Below are 22,521 nucleotides of genomic sequence, written 5' to 3'. Positions count from 1 at the left end.
GTTCATAATTCCCAAACATTATAAATTGTTGATTAGATCCGTTGGAGCTCCTTACCCGGCTCATTCATTTCTTCAAGATCGCATCATTGGCGCCATCTGTGGGAAGTATATTGAGCTTGAGACGTTGATATGGCTCGTACTAGAAGAACAGACCAGGATAACTCCCGGGCCCAGGGGGACGGTGGACAATCCTCGAGACAAACGGGTGCTAATAACATTGGACAGAATCTCGTAACCATGACCCAGGAGGAGCTTAAGAAAGTTATGGCCGACGCAATAATTCAAGCTATGGCCAGGAAAGAAGTTTCTCGGCCTATTACGCCGCCAGAGCAAGAGCAGGAGCAGGAACAGGAGCATGGATTGGGGGGGGGAGGGAGGAAGTGAGTGGAGATAACGTGGATTATAGTGTCGGATCAAAAGCTCCGACTACAGCAGAGGAGTTGAGAGAGTTGAAGCAAAAGATGAGGGTCCTGGAGGGACAGCTAGAGAGTCGTAGCACTACCCGGGTCGCTTCCAGAGGGTGCCCGTTTGCTGATATTATTGTCCGAGAACCTCTTCCCGGGAATTTCAAGTCTGCCAAAGTAAAAGATTACGATGGCAATGCGGACCCGGAGGAGCATCTAGCCAGATTCGAGAACATGGCCATGTTGCACTGCTACACTGATCGAATCAAGTGTAAGGTGTTCTTGACAACTCTGGTGGACTCCGCCCAGAGATGGTTTGAGGGTTTACCCCCTCAAAGCGTGCATTCTTTCAGAGATTTCCAAAAGGTATTCCTACACCACTTCAGTAGCAGTAAGAAGTACAAAAAAACCGCCTTTAGTCTTTTTGAGGTGAAGCAGAGCCCGGAAGAGAGTTTGAGGGCTTATATCAAAAGGTTCAACAGGGTAGCTCTAGACGTTCCATCTTGTGCCGCTGAGACTAAGACTACGGCCTTCACCCATGGTTTGAGGGAGGGTGAATTCTTCAAGTCGCTGACAAAGAAAGTGCCCGGGGATTTTGAGGACCTGTTATCCCGGGCAGAGAAGTACATAAATATGGAGGAAGCTCAGAAACAAAAGAGGGAAGCCGTGAGGAAAGAAAGAGGAGACCGGGTATCTAAACCCGAGGAGAGGGGACAAAAGAGGGGCAGTTCAGGGCATTTCTCTCATCATGTGCCTCTGAAAATTGCCCGAGAGAGGGAGGTGCAGGAGTGTAGTAGAGACTTGGCCCCGGACCATCAATTGTCCCGCACAGAAAAAACAGGATTTTGCTCTCTTCACAAGTTAGGCTACCATAACACTGAGGATTGCAAAGTTTTGAAGGGAAACTTTGTCGCACCTTCCCTCCCAAGACCCATCAGCAATGCCCAGATGCCAAGATTGCCACCGTGGACGCCCCGGTAGCCAGGGTCTAGCTTTCGGGGAGGAGGTATCAGAAACAATTCCAGGATCGAACCCGGAAGGAGAAGGGGGCCCGAGCCTGAGCAGAGAAAGAAGTCGCCCCCGGTTATAGCGACGATTAAAATGATATCTGGAGGCTCTACTGATGGAGACTCTAACCGGGCAAGGAAGTCAAAGAGTAGGAGAGAATTTTTAGAGGTGGAAAGGGCCGGGAGGAGGGAGGCTGTCATCAGTTTCGGCCCGGAGGATTTGAAAGGGGTGAATCTACCCCATAACGACGCTCTGGTGATCCAGGCCCGAGTGGCGAATTACGATATCCTGCGAATCTTCGTAGACTCGGGCAGTTCTATAAATGTAATTTTCAAAGATGCTTTCATGCAGATGGATTTGCAGGGCTATCACTTGGAAACAGTGGAAACTGCTCTTTTTTGCTTCGCCGGTCACGTGGTTTATTCGGAGGGGGAGATTATTTTACCTCTGACCTTGGGCTCTCACGATCTCAAGAAAACAGTGATGACTTCTTTCACTGTGGTGGACTCCCCATCATCTTATAACATCATCCTTGGGAGGCCAGCCATGAACGAGCTGAGGGCTGTGACATCTACCTACCACCAGAAAATAAAGTTTCCTGTGGGACCCAGGGTAGGAGAAGTCCGAGGAGACCAACCGTCTTCTCGGAAGTGTTATGTAGAGGCGGTCCGGGCGGATCAGGGCAGATATAAGAGGGAGGGGAAGAGGGCTAAGGTGGATGAAGCAGAAGGAAGGATAGTGGAGGAAGGGGAGATACATTTTGTAGCAGAGGAAGAGCAGGAGGCAGTGGAAATTGGGCCAGGCCAACAAATCCGGGTGGCTCGGGATCTTGACATATCCACCGGGTGAGTTTAATTAAATGTTTAAAAACTAATATCCATTTGTTTGCCTGGTCTCAGCAGGAGCTTACAGGGATTTCTCCCTTTATATCGGAGCACCATTTGAACATCTTCCTGAGATCTCACCCGGTAAAGCAAAAAAAGAGGCACTTTGGTCCTGAAAAGGACAAAGTCATTAGCGAGCAAGTAAAGGAACTCTTGAAGGCGGGGCATATCAGGGAAATTCAATTCCTGGCTCTCCAATGTGGTCTTAGTGCCCAAATCTACTGGGAAGTGGCGTATGTGCGTAGACTTCCGCGATCTAAACAAGGCATGCCCCAAAGATCATTACCCGCTGCCTAGGATCGATCAGCTGGTGGATTCCACCTCGGGATATGAATTGCTGAGTTTCATGGATGCGTACCAGGGGTATCATCAAATTCCCTTGGCCAAAAATGATCAAGACAAAGTCAGCTTCGTCACCTCGGGAGGTATATTTTGTTATATTGTAATGCCTTTCGGGTTGAAGAATGCAGGGGCTACTTATCAGCGTCTTATGGACAAAGTATGTAGGTATTGATGTTAAAATACCCACAGCTCATCAATACCTACATACTTTGTCCATAAGACGCTGATAAGTAGCCCCTGCATTCTTCAACCCGAAAGGCATTACAATATAACAAAATATACCTCCCGAGGTGACGAAGCTGACTTTGTCTTGATCATTTTTGGCCAAGGGAATTTTATGATACCCCTGGTACGCATCCATGAAACTCAGCAATTCATATCCCGAGGTGGAATCCACCAGCTGATCGATCCTAGGCAGCGGGTAATGATCTTTGGGGCATGCCTTGTTTAGATCGCGGAAGTCTACGCACATACGCCACTTCCCAGTAGATTTGGGCACTAAGACCACATTGGAGAGCCATGTAGGGAATTGAATTTCCCTGATATGCCCCGCCTTCAAGAGTTCCTTTACTTGCTCGCTAATTACTTTGTCCTTTTCAGGACCAAAGTGCCTCTTTTTTTGCTTTACCGGGTGAGATCTCGGGAAGATGTTCAAATGGTGCTCCGATATAAAGGGAGAAATCCCTGTAAGCTCCTGCTGAGACCAGGCAAACAAATGGATATTAGTTTTTAAACATTTAATTAAACTCACCCGGTGGATATGTCAAGATCCCGAGCCACCCGGATTTGTTGGCCTGGCCCAATTTCCACTGCCTCCTGCTCTTCCTCTGCTACAAAATGTATCTCCCCTTCCTCCACTATCCTTCCTCCTGCTTCATCCACCTTAGCCCTCTTCCCCTCCCTCTTATATCTGCCCTGATCCGCCCGGACCGCCTCTACATAACACTTCCGAGAAGACGGTTGGTCTCCTCGGACTTCTCCTACCCTGGGTCCCACAGGAAACTTTATTTTCTGGTGGTAGGTAGATGTCACAGCCCTCAGCTCGTTCATGGCTGGCCTCCCAAGGATGATGTTATAAGATGATGGGGAGTCCACCACAGTGAAAGAAGTCATCACTGTTTTCTTGAGATCGTGAGAGCCCAAGGTCAGAGGTAAAATAATCTCCCCCTCCGAATAAACCACGTGACCGGCGAAGCCAAAAAGAGCAGTTTCCACTGTTTCCAAGTGATAGCCCTGCAAATCCATCTGCATGAAAGCATCTTTGAAAATTACATTTATAGAACTGCCCGAGTCTACGAAGATTCGCAGGATATCGTAATTCGCCACTCGGGCCTGGATCACCAGAGCGTCGTTATGGGGTAGATTCACCCCTCTCAAATCCTCCGGGCCGAAACTGATGACCGCCTCACTCCTCCCGTCCCTTTCCACCTCTAAACATTCTCTCCTACTCTTTGACTTCCTTGCTCGGTTAGAGTCTCCATCAGTAGAGCCTCCAGATATCATTTTAATCGTCCTTATAACCGGGGGCGACTTCTTTCTCTGCTCAGGCTCGGGCCCCCTTCTCCTTCCGGGTTCGATCCTGGAATTGTTTCTGATACCTCCTCCCCGAAAGCTAGACCCTGGCTACCGGGGCGTCCACGGTGGCAATCTTGGCATCTGGGCATTGCTGATGGGTCTTGGGAGGGAAGGTGCGACAAAGTTTCCCTTCAAAACTTTGCAATCCTCAGTGTTATGGTAGCCTAACTTGTGAAGAGAGCAAAATCCTGTTTTTTCTGTGCGGGACAATTGATGGTCTGGGGCCAAGTCTCTAATACACTCCTGCACCTCCCTCTCTCGGGCAATTTTCAGATGCACATGATGAGAGAAATGCCCTGAACTGCCCCTCTTTTGTCCCCTCTCCTCGGGTTTAGATACCCGGTCTCCTCTTTATTTCCTCACGGCTTCCCTCTTTTGTTTCTGAGCTTCCTCCATATTTATGTACTTCTCTGCTCGGGATAACAGGTCTTCAAAATCCCCGGGCACTTTCTTTGTCAGCGACTTGAAGAATTCACCCTCCCTCAAACCTTGGGTGAAGGCCGTAGCCTTAGTCTCAGCGGCACAAGATGGAACGTCTAGAGCTACCCTGTTGAACCTTTTGATATAAGCCCTCAAACTCTCTTCCGGGCTCTGCTTCACCTCAAAAAGACTAAAGGCGGTTTTTTTGTACTTCTTACTGCTACTGAAGTGGTGTAGGAATACCTTTTGGAAATCTCTGAAAGAATGTACGCTTTGAGGGGGTAAACCCTCAAACCATCTCTGGGCGGAGTCCACCAGAGTTGTCAAGAACACCTTACACTTGATTCGATCAGTGTAGCAGTGCAACATGGCCATGTTCTCGAATCTGGCTAGATGCTCCTCCGGGTCCGCATTGCCATCGTAATCTTTTACTTTGGCAGACTTGAAATTCTCGGGAAGAGGTTCCCGGACAATAATATCAGCAAACGGGCACCCTCTGGAAGCGACCCGGGTAGTGCTACGACTCTCTAGCTGTCCCTCCAGGACCCTCATCTTTTGCTTCAACTCTCTCAACTCCTCTGCTGTAGTCGGAGCTTTTGATCCGACACTATAATCTACGTTATCTCCACTCACTTCCTCCTCCCCCCCCCCCCCAAATCCATGCTCATGCTCCTGCTCCTGCTTTTGCTCTGGCGGCGTAATAGGCCGAGAAACTTCTTTCCTGGCCATAGCTTGAATTATTGCGTCGGCCATAACTTTCTTAAGCTCCTCCTGGGTCATGGTTACGAGATTCTGTCCAATGTTATTAGCACCCGTTTTTCTCGAGGATTGTCCTCCGTCCCCCTGGGCCCGGGAGTTATCCTTGTCTGTTCTTCTAGTACGAGCCATATCAACGTCTCAAGCTCAATATACTTCCCACAGACGGCGCCAATGATTCGATCTCGAAGAAATGAATGAGCCGCGTAAGGAGCTCCAACGGATCGAATCAACAATTTATAATGTTTGGGAATTCTGAACGAAGATAATGGCTTAGATAGCACCTGCAGACAATAAAAAGAACTCGTAAATGGGCGCCGGAGGGATGTCCGACGTAACCACTCCGATGCTCAAGTCAGCAAGTTGGAAGATGATGAACACAAGCAATATTTGAGGAAAATACGTCTAATGCTTAAAGTTCAAAGGTTTTTCATAATAATCTCTGTATGACATCCATACCTGCTATTTATAGGAGAGGAATGGGTAGTTACCTCGATTTCTGTGTCATCTACTAAGTCGGTTCACCACACTAGCTTCTGATACCTTCTCGGACACTCCAAACCCCAGTTGTTCTGACAGATTGGATTGCTTGTGTTAATCACACTCGAGTGCGGTTTACTTCTCGAGGTGGTGCCATTCTCGAGGCTGCCCAAGTGGTGGTGTAACCGGGAACTTCCCCCGAAAATGTGAGAAATACCCAGATGACTCTTTAAGGGCCCGGGCTACTGGTACACTACCCGTGAAGAAAAGACTTACCAAGATAATTAGGAAATTGACTCTGTACATGGGTCGTGACCCTGGGTATCGGGTGATTTTCAACCCGGATCCTAATAGGGGTATCATAGAGCAAGTTGAATATTATGCTAATCATTTGTAAAATATGAAGAGCATAATCAGAGAAATCATGCCTTTAGCACAATGCAACATAAATATAAGAACTAAAATAGGATGCACACCGTCCCCGGGTCATTTGCAAATATGGTCTCCCCACAACAAAATTTTAAGGTCAAAGACCTCATATAGTTTTTTTTTTTTTTTTTCGTCAATAGGCCTTTCTTTAATTAAAAGTTAATCAAAATATTAATTAATAGTTAATCTAAATATTAATTAATAGGGTTTGTGGGCCAATTGAGAAACACCACCCAAATCAACGTAAGGTTTTCATCTCTCTTTTCCTCTCTTCTCTTCATTTCTTCCTTCCATCGCATCTTGCCTATTTTCTCCCATTTTTATCATTCTCCATCTTCATTTCATTTCTAACTTTTTTAACCTCTTCATTTTCTCTTCTCCAAAAAATTATAAATTAGAATCAAAGATTAATGACATTTTCATTCTCATGCAATACGTGTTTTCATAGGATAATTTGAATATCAGTATAAGGTATTTTATTTGGTCATTTATGTTTTCATGTGTGTTGATTATCAGCTACTCAAGTAATTTGATTTCTCATTCAGTTTGTTAAAACATTTATTTCAGTCGGTTAAATTATATATTTCAGTCGGTAAATAGCATTCAGTTGGTCGGTTAAATCATATATTACAGTCAGTCGGTCGATTAAATCATATATCACAGTCGCTTAATATCATTCAGTCAGTTGGTTCATATTCAGTAGGTTGAAACATTTATTTCCGTAGGTTAAATTATGCATTGCAGTCGGTCAATATCATTCAATCAGTCGGTTATAGTTATATATTTCCAACTCTCTTACATCCATTATTTATACTACTTTTTTCAGATTGTGTGGACAACGATATGATTCAAATCTTAATTAATTTTGATGGTGAATGGAAGGTTGACGGTGAACATAAATATTCATGATATGATGGAAGTAATTCGGGATGGCATGCTATATTTATTGATGATAGTAATGTAAGTATTGAAGATGCAATTTTTGAGACACTTCATTTGGATAGACATGATATGGAAGCTAAGCTGCTTGCCGAGATTTGAGGCATGTAATCCAAGGCCAATATATATAAAAAGCTCAAGAGCATTGACAAAATATATGTCTTTTGGCGTTTCAAATGTTAGACCTTTGCTTCATGTTGAAATTATCAAAACAAGTGGCTTTGAAACAAGTTATGAAAAAACTGACAATGCTAAAGATCTTGAAGTTTGTAGAGATCATAATGATGAGATGGTTGACAATTGTGAAACTGAAGTATATGGTGGTAATGAGAGAACTATGATGAATATTTTGATGGAGTATTTTTGAGAATGACTTAGACAATTAAATGAATGAGCATGAGAATGGGGTGGATGAAATAACAAGTATTGATAATATGATAACAGAAATTGTTGAGAATGAATTTGTTGTGGATGAAGAGAATCATGTTGAAGAGCTTACATTGTATACAACACATAATACACAAGTTGAATTTTCTTATCTTGAACAAGATGTGCAAGATTCTATATTATTAGCCACAGTAGGAGATGCTGAAGGGAATGTGACTTATTCTTTTGATGATTTGTCTATTTTTTTTTTTCAGTCTAGAGTTTTGAGAGTAAAGATGAATTTCAAACAGAATTGTTTAAGATTTGTTTAAATTCATCCTTTCAAACAGATGTCGAAAATCCAACAAAGAAATTTATGATGTTAGATGTGTTACACCGAGTTGCAGTTGGAAAATACGTGCATCACAAATTGAGAATTCGTCACGATTCTCTATACGTGTTTATCATAACACACATACTTGTGACCTTTCATATCGGAGGAAAATGCATCGACAAGCAACTCAGACTTTGTAGCAAAGATTTTGGTAAAGGACCAATCAGTTTGCCTGAACCAAAAACCATAATTACAATGATGCAAAATAAAGGTGCTGAAATTAGTTACTTTAAAGCATGGAGGGGAAGACAACTTGCTTTGGATAAGTTACTTGGCAGTCCTGAAGAGAGTTATCGAATTATGACTTCATATTTGTACATGATTGCAAGTGAATAGAGGCTCGAAAACTGATTTGGTGACAGATTCAACATGTAGATTTAAATATATGTTTCTAGCATACGAGACATGCATTGATGGATTTCTTAGAATGAGAAAAGTTATATTTGTCGACGGAACATTTTTAAAATGCAAATATAGAGGTTGTTTACTTGTTGCTAGAGCCCAAGATTGCAACTTTCATCAATTTCCTATAGAATGAGCCATTGTTGACTCTGAGAATGATGATTCATGGACTTGGTTTTTGCAGAAGTTGAAGGAGTTTATTAATGATGATACTAACTTGGTAATCATTTCTGACAGACATATATCTATTATTAATGTTGTTCGTACTGTATATGAGCATGCATCACATGTACATTGCTCGTGGCATCTTTCACAGAACCTTAAAAGAGTGTCTGGCGGAAAAGGTGGGATTGATTTGTTTATGAAAACATTATATGCATACAAATTGTCTGAATTTGATGAGTTGTACGGATGTCTGAAAGAGAGGTATCCCAACATTGCATCGTGTCTTGAAATGCATTCATCTATTGACAAATGGTCTAAAGCTTATTCCCCTGGTGCTAGATACAATATAACTGACTGACAAATAGGGTAGAGTCAATAAATGCAAATCTTAAGACTGAAAGAGAGATGCCTGTTTTAGCATTGTTGGATGCAATTCAAAAATTAACTTCAAAGTGGTTCAACAAGCATCGAAATGCAATAGGTTCAGCTACAAAGACACTTACTCCATCGACAAAGGCTATCTTGAGAGCTAATTTTACATTGTCACAACGGTTAAAAGCATCTCAACTAGATGCATTTGAGTATACTTTATACGGTGATGGGAATGATGAAGTTGTCAATTTATCTGATAGATCTTGCAGTTGTCGAGTGTTTCAAATTGAAAAAATCACATGCGCTCATGCAATTGCAGCAATTTATGGGACAAAATTAGATTTGTATGACTTTTGCTCGCCCTACTACTCATCACAAATGTGGGCCCTCTCTTATGCTGATACCATATATATCCGGTGCCCCCATTGCAAATGAATGGAACATTCCAGATCAACTTAAATACAATGTACTTCCCCCGGATGTCAAGATGAAACGTGGTAGAGCACAAAAAGAAAGAATTCCTTCTATTGGGGAGTTTGGTCGGAAGCGAACTAAAAAATGTGGTGTATGTCATGAATCTGGCCATTGCCAAAAAAAATGCCCTAAGAGATAGACTGATGTGTAGACGAGTTGTTAAAATCGTTTACGATGTTGTATTTGCATGTTGATTAGTTTTTGTCAAGTTTGTTGTTTGAACAGGTTGTGCATGCAGAGATAATTTGAATTGTCATTTACTGGTGTAATGCATATATATTCAGTCAGTTCAATGTGTTTCAGACTGATGTGTATTAGTTTTTGTCAAGTTTTTTTGCATGCATATATAATTTGAATTGTCAGTTACTGGTTTAATGCATATATATTAGGTTTGTTCAATGTGTTTAATCAGTCGGTTAAACGTATATATATCGGTTGATTCAATGTTTTTAATCAGTCTGTTGCTGAATATATTTCAGTCGGTTCAATGCAAATATTTTTCAGTGTTTAATCATTCAATTAATGCATATATTTCAGCAAGTTCAATGTGGTCAATCAGTCAGTTAATGCAAATATATTATTCGGTTCAATGTGTTTAAAATCAGTTGGTTTAAAAGCATACATTTCAATTAACGTATAGCGTTTTAGTGGGATACACTCATTATTTTGGTCGGTTATACCATACATTGCGGTTGGTTATACCATGTATTTCAGTCACTTCAGCGTGTTTAAGCATTTGGTTAATGTAAATATATCAGTTGGTCAAATGTAAATCGATCAGCTAATGAAAATATATCGGTCGGCTAATGCAAGAATATCAGTCGGTTAATGAATATAGTTACTAAATCAATCGGTATAATTACTAAATGTCATATAACTCTAATAGTCTATCTGATAGTCAGTACAATCGACTGAAATTGTATGTTATATATAGAGTATATTTACTAAATGCCATACAATCTTAATCGGGTATAACAAATCAATAACATATAGAGTATAGTTACTAAATGTCATATAACTCTAATGGTCTATGAGAGAGTCAGATGATTTATAAGGTTAAAATGACATTCTCATCGATTGCTCATTACAAATCAATCATATATAGAGTATAGTTACTAAATGTCATATTTTAGTCGGTTAATGAAACTTTAGTTGGTTTAGTGTGTTTAATCAGTCGGTCAAAACATATGTTTCAGTCGGTTATTAAAAGATTTCAGTTGGTTCAATGTGTTTAATCAGTCAGTTAATGAATATATTTTAGTTGGTTAAAAAATATATTTGGACATTTGGATTCTTGAACTCATCTAATCGCTTGAACATATTTAATATTCCGTCTTCAATCACCATCAAAGTTGTACGATCTAGTATAGTTACTAAATCAATCACATATATATTATAGTTATTAAATATCAGATAACTCTAATGGTCTATCAGAGAGTCAAATGATTTATAAAGTTGAAATGACATTCTCATCGATTGATCATAACAAATCAATCATCTATAGAGTATAGTTACTAAATGTGTTTAAACAGTCGGTCAAAGCATATGTTTCAGTCGGTTGTTAAAAGATTTCAGTTGGTTCAATGTCTTTAATCAGTCAGTTAATGAATATAATTCAGTTGAAATTTCAAGTACGAAATTTTTATAAGCAGGGGAGATTGTAACATCTCGGATAGTTCTAATGGCTTGTATGTGTGTTATGTTAATGTTAATGATGTTTAAAAGATGATTATGGTTATGAGAACATGGAATGAAAGTTTGCTGAAGTATTTGTTTGTTTGGTTGGTTCGAAGTGTGGCGGTAGTTACGGGTTTTAGCATAAATATTTGGATATTGATTCAAATGATATGAGGTTTCTTCCATTAGATATCTAAAATATAATACTACAACTTTTATGTTTTGGATTTTGTCCAAATCTTTGAGCAAGATGAGTCAAAAGTGGCCCGAAGTGTGTTGTGGGAATTGTAGTTCCTTCACCGACACATTTTGAGAGAAAAAGTAAAACGTTTTACTCAAATATCCAAATTACATGAAACCACTTGGAGATGAAAGCCAAGACCTAGATCTACAACTTGCATGTTGACTAGTTTGGCTAATTCGATTGGGAAAATAGACTTTGTGGTCGATTTTTGAAGGACATGAGCAGTAGGTTACGCTGGGATGACCCGGACCCATGCACGGACACAAGCAGGGGGTCCGTGTATTTTATTTTCAAACGACGTGGTGGCACGGACCCTTACCCGGGGTCCGTGTATTTAATTTTTGGCAGCCGTAATGGCACGGACCCTTACCCAGGGTCCGTGTATGTGCAATTTTCCCAAAAAAACAAGGATAATATTTCAGTAAGTTCCATGGGTTTGATCGGTCGGTTATTGCATATGTTCAGTCGGTTAAAAAAATATTTCCGTTGGTACTGTGGGTTTTATCAGTCGGTTAATTCTTATGTTTTAGTCGATTAATAAAATATTTCAGTTGGTTCTATGGGTTTTATCCGTCGGTTAATTCATATGTTTCGTCGATTAATAAATTATTTCAGTTGGTGCAACATGCATTTCAGTCAGTCCAACACACCCACAAAATCCAACACACCCACAAAATCATTCATAAAAAACATCATTCAACCATACATCACTTCGACAAACCCATTTCAAATCTATTACATTTGAGAGACCATCGCATCAACATAAATCCGAGAGACTTACATCTTACAAAATCATTGCAACTTTATAAAATTCATTCACCATACCATACAAATGTTGCTAAATATTTCCTATATGAATTCACAATCTGATCATTCAATGAATATGGAGACTGTTGAGACAACTCCACCTCAAATGTCTTGATCATCCATGCACCGCAATCAGAACTGTAAAATAAATTATTTTAAACTCATAAAAATATATCGAGATCAAATTATATAGTAGATCGGGTATTTTTTAAAAAAAAATCCAAAAATTCAAAACATACCTAGTAGCATTTTGCGGAAATCTTTGGGTCGTGCTACTGTCCAAATGTCTGGAATCTTGACCTTGCAATAATGTAGAAGATGTTGAACTACATCTTCTACCGGCTCAATATAAACATTCATTTCAGCATATGTGTAGCAACTATGATTGCAATCATGCATAGTAATGATTCCATCTTTCACGTTCACTACAACTGGTACCCAATGTATAGGCAAATTTAATGGAATCAATATCAACGATGCATTTGCCCATGGTATTGAACTCCAACGACGACAGTATCAAAATAAATTCTCTCACTTGCTATTTCAAAATCATCAGGAGCATTACGATATGCAAGACTATATCTTGAGAAAAATATGGATCCATTATGGCAACATCCTGTTTTACCAAATGTGGTATGTCTACTGCAACACAAATAGACCGTACATGCTCTCTTGTATGTGTTGCACATGTTGGAAGCAAGTTAAATATATAATATTATTATTAGAACATAAATAGAACACAAAATCCTACTCATGCTTTGATCGAGCCAGTGCCTTGGATTGAGAAGGTCCGTAAACCACGACTTGTAATATGATCCAAACACACCAGCTTTAATAGATCATTCAATTTACTTATTTCTTTAGTAACATTTGGCAATACTTTCTTAATGGAAACACATTGCACCGGTTCAAATGAACCATTGTAAGGACCGGTATAACCAAGTGCTGCCAAAGCAGGTGTCTCGGGTAGCTGTACATTGGAGAGTGACAAAATTGAGATTTCTTACTCTTCCGAGCATCTACATATGTAATGCATGTGTTTTAGATACTAGTACATATCGTCAAATCATAATTCCAAAAAAATAAGAATAAAGTACAACACATACCCTTGTGAACTACGAGAGATGGTGTGATTTCCTTCGGTAATGACTTATCGTTAACAAACATAGTTCCTACATCAGTGGCACCAACTAGGCTAGCATGTGCATCTTTTTTATCCCCACATTCAATGATAGAGGTCTTTTGTGGCTCACCTACAACCAAAATAAAGCATTGTATCATAATAAAATAAATGATTATTTTAAATATATAATTTACAAACACTTAACACACATTACTATTCTTTTTCTTGGACCGTACGTAGAAAATAATCCGTTCTCCAAATCGTTGTCGTTTGGTGGAAGGTGGCTCATCTACGATTCAACAAATAAATCAAGTTAAATAAAAATATGTAAACGTTTATATTAAAATTTGAAAATCAAGCGTACGATGATGGGTGGCGTTGTTAAGTGGATCAAACACTTCTTCCTCTCGGCTCATTCCTTCATTCAAGTCTCGGTTGATAGAAGTTACCTCTTTGTCCGGATTATCTATGATTTAACAAATTAAATATCATTAGTGAAATAAAAAAGCATACTACAATTTGGATTTAAAATAAAATATACCAAGATGTGTAAGAGGAGATATTAATGGTTCAACAACCGCCTCTTGCCCAAGGGTCACTCCTTGATTGGAAATAGTTGTCGCTGGCTCACCTATAATTTAAAAAAAAAACATATTATTATAATTAGATAAATAATTATCTCTAACATTTTAAAACTCACAGAGCTTATATTTTTGATGGATCTTCTTTTTCTTGGATTGTGCAAAGACAGTGGTTGGTTCATCCAAACGTCTTTTGGATGAACTTGAAATGTTCAAAACTTCCATTATACGTTCAAGTTTTCTATCCAAATTTGAAATCATATCTTTCAACTCCACAAAGTTTCTGTCCACGTGCTCTTGTAAAGCTTTAACGTATCCACTAGTATCTGATTTGCCGATGACATCATCTGGTTCGAATTGATGGGATTGTTTTTCTAGTGCTTTCTTGGCTGGACAAAGTTTACAAGACCTCTTTGACTTATTTTTGGGACAAAGTTTCCTTTCATGGACTTCTTCTTTGGATTGAATGGTCTCTTTAGATTCACAAAGAGTGGGATTCTTAGTGCAGTACACAGATTTTTCCTCCAACAACAATGAATTAATATAGGAAAAATGGGAATCTGTACAAGAATATTCAATGAAAATATTTCTAATATAAGGAGCAATATATTCTTGATCTGTAGGTGACAAAATACTCATAACAATCTGTAAATTTAACATATTTTAAATTTGTAATACACAAATAGAAAATATATTAATAAAACTAAATTATATGTTAAATAAACTAACCTTTTTATCACTCTTTGATGCATCTAAAATGTCAATATATCTAGGAGATCCTTTTTTTGACCAGTTGTTGGAAATCCATTGGCACATGCGTGGAAGAGATGTATTGTATCCTTCTTTTTGTTTCGCAAAACGCTCCCCAATACCACAAATGCATTTGTATGTGTATTTAGCATATAATTTAGTTTTATTAATATATTTCTATTTTTGTATTACTAATTTAAAATATATTAAAGTTACAGATTGTTAGGAGTATTTTGTCACCTACAAATCAAGAATTTATTGCTCCTTATATTATAAATATTTTCATTGAAGATTCTTGTACAGATTCTCATTTGTCTTATATTAATTCATTGTTGGAGGGAAAATCTGTGTACTGCACTAAGAATCAACTCTTTGTGAATCTAAAGAGATCATTCAATCCAAAGAAGAAGTCCATGAAAGGAAACTTTGTCCCAAAAATAAGTCAAAGAAGTCTTGTAAACTTTGTCTAGCCAAGAAAGCACTAAAAAAAAAATCTCATCAAGTCGAACCAGATGATGTCCTCGGCAAATCAGATACTAGTGGACAAGTTAAAGCTTTACAAGAGCACGTTGACAAAAACTTTGTGGAGTTGAAAGATAAGATTTCAAATTTGGATAGCAAACTTGAACGTATAAGGGAAGTTTTGAACATTTCAAGTTCATCCAAAAGACGTTTGGATGAACCATCCACCGTCTTTGCACAATCTAAGAAAAAGAAGATCCATGAAAAATATAAGCTCTATGAGTTTTAAAATGTTAGAGATAATTATTTATCTGATTATAATAATATGTTTTTTTTTAAATTATAGGTGAGCCAGCGACAACTATTTCCAATCAAGGAGTGACCCTTGGGCAAGAGGCAGTTGTTGAACAATTAATATCTCCTCTTATACATCTTGGTATATTTTCTTTTAAATCCAAATTGTAGTATGCTTTTTTATTTCACTAATGATATTTAATTTGTTAAATCATAGATAATCCGGACAAAGAGGTAACTTCTATCAATCGAGACTTGAATGAAGGAATGAGCCGAGAGGAAGAAGTGTTTGATCCACTTAACACCACCACCCATCATCGTACGCTTGATTTTCAAATTTTAATCTAAACGTTTACATATTTTTATTTAACTTGATTTATTTGTTGAATCGTAGATGAGCCACCTTCCACCAAACGACAACGATTTGGAGAACGAATTATTTTCTACGCACGGTCCAAGAAAAAGAATAGTAATGTGTGTTAAGTGTTTGTAAATTATATATTTGAAATAATCATTAATTTTATCATGATACAATGCTTTATTTTGGTTGTAGGTGAGCCACAAAAGACCTCTATCATTGAATGTGGGGATAAAAAAGCTGCACATGCTAGCCTAGTTGGTGCCAGTGATGTAGCAACTATGTTTGTTAACGATAAGCCATTATCACAGGAAATCACACCATCTCTCGTAGTTCACAAGGGTATGTGTTGTACTTTATTCTTATTTTTTTGGAATTATGATTTGACGATATGTACTAGTATCTAAAATGCATTACATATGTAGAAGCTCGGAAGAGTACGAAATCTCAATTTTGTCGCTCTCCATATGTACAACTACCCGAGACACCTGCTTTGGCAGCACTTGGTTATACCCGTCCTTACAATGGTTCATTTGAACCGGTGCAATATGTTTCCATTAAGAAAGTATTGCCAACTGTTACTAAAGAAATAAGTAGATTGAATGATCTATTTAAAGCAGGTGTGTTTGGAACATATTACAAGTCGTGGGGACATTCTCAATCCGAGGCACTGGCTTGATCAAAGCGTGAGTAGGATTTTGTGTTCTATTTATGTTCTAATCATAATATTATATTTATATATATATATATATATGTATATATGTATACAACATGCTTCAAACATGTGCAACACATACAAGAGAGCATGTACGGTCTATCTGTGTTGCAGAAGACATACCCACATTTGGTAAAACAGGATGTTGCCATAATGGATCCATATTAATCTGAAGATATAGTCTTCGCATATCGTAATGCTCCTGATGATTTTGAAATAGCAAGTGGAAGAATTTATTTCTCTATGTTGATGGATATTGTCGTCGTTGGAGTTCAGTACCATGGGCAATGTATCTTTCATATTGATTCCATTAAATTTGCCTATACATTGGGTAGTAGTTGTAGTGAACGTGAAAGATGGAATCATTACTATGTATGATTGCAATCATAGTTGCTACACAGATGCTGAAGTGAATGTTTATATTGAGCCGGTAGAAGATGTAGTTCAACATATTCTACATTATTGCAAGGTCAAGATTCCACACATTTGGACAGTAGCACGGCCCAAGATTTTCCGCAAAATGTCACCATGTATGTTTTTGAATTTTTGGATTTTTTAAAAAAGAATACACGATCTACTATATAATTTGATTTCGACCTATTTTAATGAGTTTAAAATAATTTATTTTGCAGTTCTGATTGCGGTGCATGGATGATCAAGACATTTGAGGTGGAGTTGTCTCAGCAGTCTCCATATTCATTGAATGATCAGATTTTGAATTCATATAGAAAATATTTAGCAACATCTGTATGGTATGGTGAATGGATTTTATAAAGTTACAATAATTTTGTATGATGTGAGTCTCTCGGATTTATGTTGATGTGATGGTCTCTCAAATGTAATGGATTTGAAATGGGTTTGTCGAAGTGATGTATGATTGAATGATGTTTTTTATGAATGATTTTGTGGGTGTGTTGGATTTTGTGGGTGTGTTGGACTAACTGAAATGCATGTTGCACCAACTGAAATAATTTATTAACCGACGAAACATATTCATTAACCGAGTGATAAAACCCATTGAACCATATTTGTGATGAGTAGTAGGACGAGCAAACGTCATACAAATCTAATTTTGTCCCATAAATTGCTGCAATTGCATGAGCACATGTGATTTTTTCAATTTGAAACACTCGACAACTACAAGATTTATCAGATAAATTAACAAATTCATCCTTCCCATCACCGTATACTTGATACACAAATGCATTGAGTTGAGATGCTTTTAACCGTTGTGACAATGTAAAATTAGCTCTCAAGATAGCCTCTGTCGATGGAGTAAGTGTCGCGTAGTTGAACATGCTGCATTTCGATGCTTGTTGAACCACTTTGAAGTTAATTTATGAATTGCATCCAACAATACTACAATAGGAATCTCTCTTTCAGTCTTAAATTTTGCATTTATTGACTCTACCCCATTTGTCGTCATTATATTGTACCTAGTACCAGGGGAAAAAGCTCTAGACCATTTGTCAGGAGATGAATGCATTTCAAGATATGATGCAATGTTGGGATACCTCTCTTTCAGACATCCGTACAACTCATCAAATTCAGACAATTTGTATGCATATGATGTTTTCATAAACAAATCAATCCCACCTTTTCCGCCAGACACTCTTTTAAGGTTCTGTGAAAGATGCCACGAGCAATGTACATGTGATGCATGCTCATATACAGTACGAACAACATTAATAATAGATATATGTCTGTCAGAAATGATTACCAAGTTAGTATCATCATTAATAAACTTCTTCAACTTCTGCAAAAACCAAGTCCATGAATCATCATTCTCAGAGTCAACAATGGCTCATGCTATAGGAAATTGATGAAAGTTGCAATCTTGGGCTGTAGCAACAAGTAAACAACCTCTATATTTGCATTTTAAAAATGTTCCAAGACATATATAACTTTTCTCATTCTACGAAATCCATCCATACATGTCCCGTATGCTAGAAACATATATTTAAATCTACCTGTTGAATCTGTCACCAAATCAGTTTTCGAGCCTCTATTCACTTGCAATCATGTACAAATATGAAGGCATAATTCGATAACTCTCTTCAGGACTGCCAAGTAACTTATCCAAAGCAAGTTGTCTTCCCCTCCATGCTTTAAAGTAACTAATTTCAGCACCTTTATTTTGCATCATTGTAATTATGGTTTTTGGTTCAGGCAAACTGATTGGTCCTTTACCAAAATATTTGCTACAAAGTCTAATGTTGCTTGTCGATGCATTTTCCTCCGATATGAAAGATCACAAGTATGTGTGTTATGATAAACACGTATAGAGAATCGTGATGAATTCTCTATTTTTGATGCACGTATTTTCTAACTGCAGATCGGTGTAACACATCTAACATCATAAATTTTTTTGTTGGATTTTCGAACATCTATTTCAAAGAACGCATTTAAATAAATCTTAAACAATTCTGTTTAAAATTCATCTTTATCTCAAACTCTTGACCGACAAAAAAATTAGACAAATCATTAAAAGAATAAGTCATTTTTCCTTCAGCATCTCCTACTGTGGCTAATAATGTAGAATCTTGCACATCTTGTTCAAGATAAGAAAATTCAACTTGTGTATTATGTGTTATACACAATATAAGCTCTTCAACATGATTCTCTTCATTCACAACAAATTCATTCTCAACAATTTCTGTTACAACATTATCAATACTTGTTATTTCATCCACCCCATTCTCATGCTCATTCATTTCATTGTCTAAGTCATTCTCAAAAAATACTCCATCAAAATATTCATCATATGTTCTCTCATTACCACCATATACTTCAGTTTCACAATTGTCAACCATCTCATCATTATGATCTCTACAAACTTCAAGATCTTTAGCATTGTCAGTTTTTTCATAACTTGTTTCAAAGCCACTTGTTTTGATAATTTCAACATGAATCAAATGTCTAACATTTGAAACGTCAAAAGACAGAAATGTTGTCAATGTTCTTGAGCTTTTTATATATATTGACCTTGGATTACATGCCTCAAATTTCGGCAAGTAACTTGGCTTCAATACCATATCATGTCTATCCAAATGAAGTATCTCAAAAATTGCATCTTCAACATCTTCAATACTTACATTACTATCATCAATAGATATAGCATGTCATCTCGAATTATTTCCATCACACCATGAATATTTATGTTCACCGTCAACCTTCCATTCACCATCAAAATTAATTAAGATTTGAATCATATGTAAGGGAGTTGGAAATATATAATTATAACCGACTGATTGAATGATATTGACCGACTGCAATGCATAACTTAACCTACAGAAATAAATGTTTCAACCTACTGAATATGAACCGACTGACTGAATGATATTAAGCGATTGTGATATATGTTTTAACCGACCGACTGACTGTAATATATGATTTAACCGACCGACTGAATGCTATTGACCAACTGAAATATATAATTTAACCGACTGAAATAAATATTTTAACAAACTGAACGAGAAATCAAATTACTTGAGTAGCTGATAGTCCAGACACATGAAAACATAAATGGACAAATAAAATACCTTATGCTGATATGCCAATGATCCGATGAAAACACGTATTGCATGAGAATGAAAATGTCATTAATCTTTGATTCTAATTTATATTTTTTTGGAGAAGAGATAATGAAGAGGTTAAAAAAGTTAGAAATGAAATGAAGATGGAGAATGATAAAATGGGAGAAAAATGGGCAAGATGCGATGGAAGGAAGAAATAAAGAGAAGAGATGAAGAGAGAGATGGGAACCTGACGTTGATTTGGGTGGTGTTTCTCAATTGGCCCACAAACCCTATTAATTAATATTTAGATTAACTATTAATTAATATTTTGATTAACTTTTAAATTAATTTTATATTTACATCATATATAAAAGTATCACTTTTTATGTAAAGAATCTACTTCCTAAATTTTCCGCATAACAACCTGGATTGTTTCACCCTGCCTGCACGGGCAATGAACTGCCAGGATCACTCATGTTGGCCCGGATCACTCCATATGAGTGATTTGGGTCCACCTCCCTGTAAAAAAAAAATGAACTCGAAAAAATCCGAACCGTTAAATCGACCCTTGCGGGCATTGCCAGCAAAGTTAGAGTCGAGTTAACCTAGCAACCTCATATTACCTTTGACTGCAACACACTGAAAATGCTCTGTAAGAAATTTATTTGAGAATTCAACCAAATATGAGTTGTCAGATCTTGAGCCATGTGCATTAGTATGAGAACTCGACCGGATTCAGAGGACAGCAGAGATATTTTTCCCAAGGTAAAAAACACTAAAAATAGAAAAAAAAAAAAAAAAAAATTAATAGATAAAAGGTGCAATACAAGTTCAGGGCAAGACCTTGAGCTTCAAGCTTCGTTCTCATGCTTGGTGTCTCCTTTACTTGTGGTTTCGCCTTCCTTCTGAGGCTCAGGACATGTTTTATAACTTTGTCCGACAGCTAATAAGTTTCTCCAATTTTCCCAACTCATCCGGGATTTTCCCTCCTATGTTATTTCTGTAAAGTTCCCTGCATAAGCATTAACCCATCAAAATTAGAGTAACGCAAATCATGGAAAAGTTTAAAATACTTAACTTTTGGATTTTTTATGATGATTAATACAATAAAAAACATTAAATGTGTGTCAAAAGAACAAAGCAGACCAGTAGGGTCAAAATAACCACATAGAAGTGTAAGCTTAATGCCAAAATACAGCAAGATCCCCCATAATATGCTGCCCCCATACAAGAGTTCCCTTTCATAAAAAATGGTTTACACTAATCGACTTTGTGTAGGATCGAGTTTCTGTAGCCATACCAAGAGTTACAGGGTGTGGTATGCTACTCAAACCTTTAAGGCAATAAAATAGCCCAAAAAACACAAGGTAATCAATATACCATACAACAGTTGGGGCAACTGTTACTAAACCAGAACAGATGAGAATCAAACTACATAAGTTGAACCATGATAGAGAAAAAAGGAGATAAAGGTGCAACAAAGTTGGAGGTTTAGAGTAATACAAATACTGAAGGTGCTTCAGTTCACCAAATTCTAAACCCAATGTGCCATAAATGTTTTGATGACAATTAAGGAAGTATGAAAGTTAAAATTGTAATTAACATGAAAGAAAATTAGAGATCTTACAGGCGAATTACATGGCTGTAGGAGTCACAAGTGACAAGAAACCAAGTACAAAGATTTACAAAAGTTGGATCCCAGCTTTGCAAGACATGGCCCTTTACGAGCGGAGGCGTTGCAAGACGGATACCATATCAGATATTTGCTTTGGTGCTCTGAGACACTGGAGAAATCTATTCACGGCCTCAAATCTGCAAAGAAACACGAAAATCAAGAAATAGAGGTGTTTTAAGGTTATACAGTGCAAATTATCGTTTGTAGGCATACCCATGAGAGTTGAGACAAGCAAGCTTGAGCAAATGGACATCAGCAGTGACCAAAGCGGCCAACTGGCCCATCTGTTGTTTGTAGGCGTACCCATGTTTAAATATAATCTAGAATTTGTTTTAACTATTAAAAATAATTTATTTTATATTAAAAAAATCGTGTATTGTTATTTTTAAAATTATTTGTTTATTAACAATATTTATATAAATATTCTTATTTTTTTATCAAGGAAAAAAATTATTTTCGAACATATAAAAAATATTTTTAGTGGAACATTTTTTTTAATAAATGTAAAAATTATAAAGTTTATCATTAAAAATTAATTTATCAAATTTTGATAAACTAAGCTTTTACTATTAAAACAAAATAATAATAATAATAATAATAATAATGTCTTATTTATTGAATTTTTTAATATAAAAAATTTTAAATTTTATTATGAATAATTTTCTCAAAAATATATATGATATAAATGCTTGTGAATTAATAATATGTATTTTTGAATAAATGGTACCTTAGAAATTTTGAGAATAACAATTAAAACTTACGAGCAAGTTATAAAAATTTATTATTAAAAATACTTTATTTTTTTATAACCCAATTTCCATGAAATTTCAAAAAATCCTACTTATTTTGTAAAGATTTCACGTTGTTAAATAAAATCCCATCAAATTTAACGAAATATCAATCTCAT

The 22,521-nt window shown here is 37.2% G+C and overlaps 5 protein-coding genes and 3 long non-coding RNA genes across 11 annotated transcripts; 5 read left to right on the top strand and 3 right to left on the bottom strand.

The window, feature by feature from the left end:
- The first annotated feature begins 461 nt into the window (after window positions 1–461).
- On the top strand, window positions 462–1,385 carry LOC140830034 (uncharacterized). Its single transcript, XM_073193314.1, has one exon. The coding sequence runs from the start codon at window positions 462–464 to the stop codon at window positions 1,383–1,385; it is 924 nt and encodes a 307-aa protein (XP_073049415.1).
- A 120-nt stretch (window positions 1,386–1,505) lies between these two features.
- Window positions 1,506–2,593, top strand: LOC140830033 (uncharacterized). Its single transcript, XM_073193313.1, has 2 exons — window positions 1,506–2,228; window positions 2,315–2,593. The coding sequence occupies exons 1-2, from the start codon at window positions 1,506–1,508 to the stop codon at window positions 2,591–2,593; spliced, it is 1,002 nt and encodes a 333-aa protein (XP_073049414.1).
- A 238-nt stretch (window positions 2,594–2,831) lies between these two features.
- On the bottom strand, window positions 2,832–4,141 carry LOC140830032 (uncharacterized). Its single transcript, XM_073193312.1, has 2 exons — window positions 3,419–4,141; window positions 2,832–3,332 (listed from the first exon to the last, which is right to left on the bottom strand). Exons 1-2 carry the CDS (start codon window positions 4,139–4,141, stop codon window positions 2,832–2,834), a joined length of 1,224 nt encoding a protein of 407 aa, XP_073049413.1.
- A 2,235-nt stretch (window positions 4,142–6,376) lies between these two features.
- Window positions 6,377–7,389, top strand: LOC140829746 (uncharacterized). The gene is made up of 2 exons (XR_012117513.1): window positions 6,377–6,769; window positions 7,125–7,389. It is a non-coding gene; the product is annotated as an uncharacterized lncRNA (long non-coding RNA).
- A 1,580-nt stretch (window positions 7,390–8,969) lies between these two features.
- LOC140830031 (uncharacterized) lies at window positions 8,970–9,371 on the top strand. Its single transcript, XM_073193311.1, has one exon. The coding sequence runs from the start codon at window positions 8,970–8,972 to the stop codon at window positions 9,369–9,371; it is 402 nt and encodes a 133-aa protein (XP_073049412.1).
- Window positions 9,372–11,765: 2,394 nt separating this feature from the next.
- LOC140830811 (uncharacterized) lies at window positions 11,766–21,890 on the bottom strand. Of its 3 annotated transcripts, none has more exons than XR_012117676.1 (4): window positions 21,828–21,890; window positions 21,567–21,751; window positions 20,783–20,951; window positions 11,766–12,276 (listed from the first exon to the last, which is right to left on the bottom strand). It is a non-coding gene; the product is annotated as an uncharacterized lncRNA (long non-coding RNA). The 3 variants fall into 3 exon arrangements; XR_012117677.1 differs by lacking the exon at window positions 11,766–12,276 and adding an exon at window positions 18,524–20,589; XR_012117675.1 differs by lacking the exon at window positions 11,766–12,276 and having other exon boundaries at window positions 18,524–20,951.
- LOC140830810 (uncharacterized) lies at window positions 12,760–14,711 on the bottom strand. 2 transcript variants are annotated; one of them, XM_073194302.1, is made up of 6 exons: window positions 14,572–14,711; window positions 13,962–14,487; window positions 13,803–13,883; window positions 13,626–13,727; window positions 13,245–13,397; window positions 12,760–13,157 (listed from the first exon to the last, which is right to left on the bottom strand). In XM_073194302.1, the coding sequence occupies exons 1-6, from the start codon at window positions 14,656–14,658 to the stop codon at window positions 12,991–12,993; spliced, it is 1,116 nt and encodes a 371-aa protein (XP_073050403.1). In that variant the 5' UTR covers window positions 14,659–14,711; the 3' UTR covers window positions 12,760–12,990. The 2 variants fall into 2 exon arrangements, with proteins under 2 accessions (XP_073050403.1, XP_073050404.1); XM_073194303.1 differs by lacking the exon at window positions 12,760–13,157 and having other exon boundaries at window positions 13,378–13,550.
- On the top strand, window positions 15,433–16,625 carry LOC140829745 (uncharacterized). The gene is made up of 3 exons (XR_012117512.1): window positions 15,433–15,667; window positions 15,743–16,048; window positions 16,132–16,625. It is a non-coding gene; the product is annotated as an uncharacterized lncRNA (long non-coding RNA).
- Window positions 21,891–22,521: the final 631 nt, after the last annotated feature.

This window comes from Primulina eburnea, chromosome 4 (genome assembly GCF_022965805.1).
Source record: "Primulina eburnea isolate SZY01 chromosome 4, ASM2296580v1, whole genome shotgun sequence".
In the NCBI taxonomy this organism is placed as follows: Eukaryota; Viridiplantae; Streptophyta; class Magnoliopsida; order Lamiales; family Gesneriaceae; genus Primulina; species Primulina eburnea.
Note: the sequence above shows the minus strand (reverse complement) of the source record. Positions and strands in the feature narration are given on the sequence as shown.

Excerpts from the sequence above, each read along its gene's own strand:
- LOC140830032 (XM_073193312.1), bottom strand. The coding sequence starts at position 4,141 with ATGATATCTGGAGGCTCTACTGATGGAGACTCTAACCGAGCAAGGAAG. Across the intron at positions 3,333-3,418 it reads GGCCAGGCCAACAAATCCGG|GAGCTTACAGGGATTTCTCC; the intron begins GTGGCTCGGGAT and ends TGGTCTCAGCAG.
- LOC140830034 (XM_073193314.1), top strand. The coding sequence starts at position 462 with ATGAGGGTCCTGGAGGGACAGCTAGAGAGTCGTAGCACTACCCGGGTC.
- LOC140830031 (XM_073193311.1), top strand. The coding sequence starts at position 8,970 with ATGCCTGTTTTAGCATTGTTGGATGCAATTCAAAAATTAACTTCAAAG.
- LOC140830810 (XM_073194302.1), bottom strand. The coding sequence starts at position 14,658 with ATGTGCCAATGGATTTCCAACAACTGGTCAAAAAAAGGATCTCCTAGA. Across the intron at positions 13,728-13,802 it reads ATCTCCTCTTACACATCTTG|ATAATCCGGACAAAGAGGTA; the intron begins GTATATTTTATT and ends GTTAAATCATAG. Across the intron at positions 13,158-13,244 it reads ATCTCTCGTAGTTCACAAGG|ATGCTCGGAAGAGTAAGAAA; the intron begins GTATGTGTTGTA and ends TTACATATGTAG.
- LOC140830033 (XM_073193313.1), top strand. The coding sequence starts at position 1,506 with ATGATATCTGGAGGCTCTACTGATGGAGACTCTAACCGGGCAAGGAAG. Across the intron at positions 2,229-2,314 it reads GGCCAGGCCAACAAATCCGG|GAGCTTACAGGGATTTCTCC; the intron begins GTGGCTCGGGAT and ends TGGTCTCAGCAG.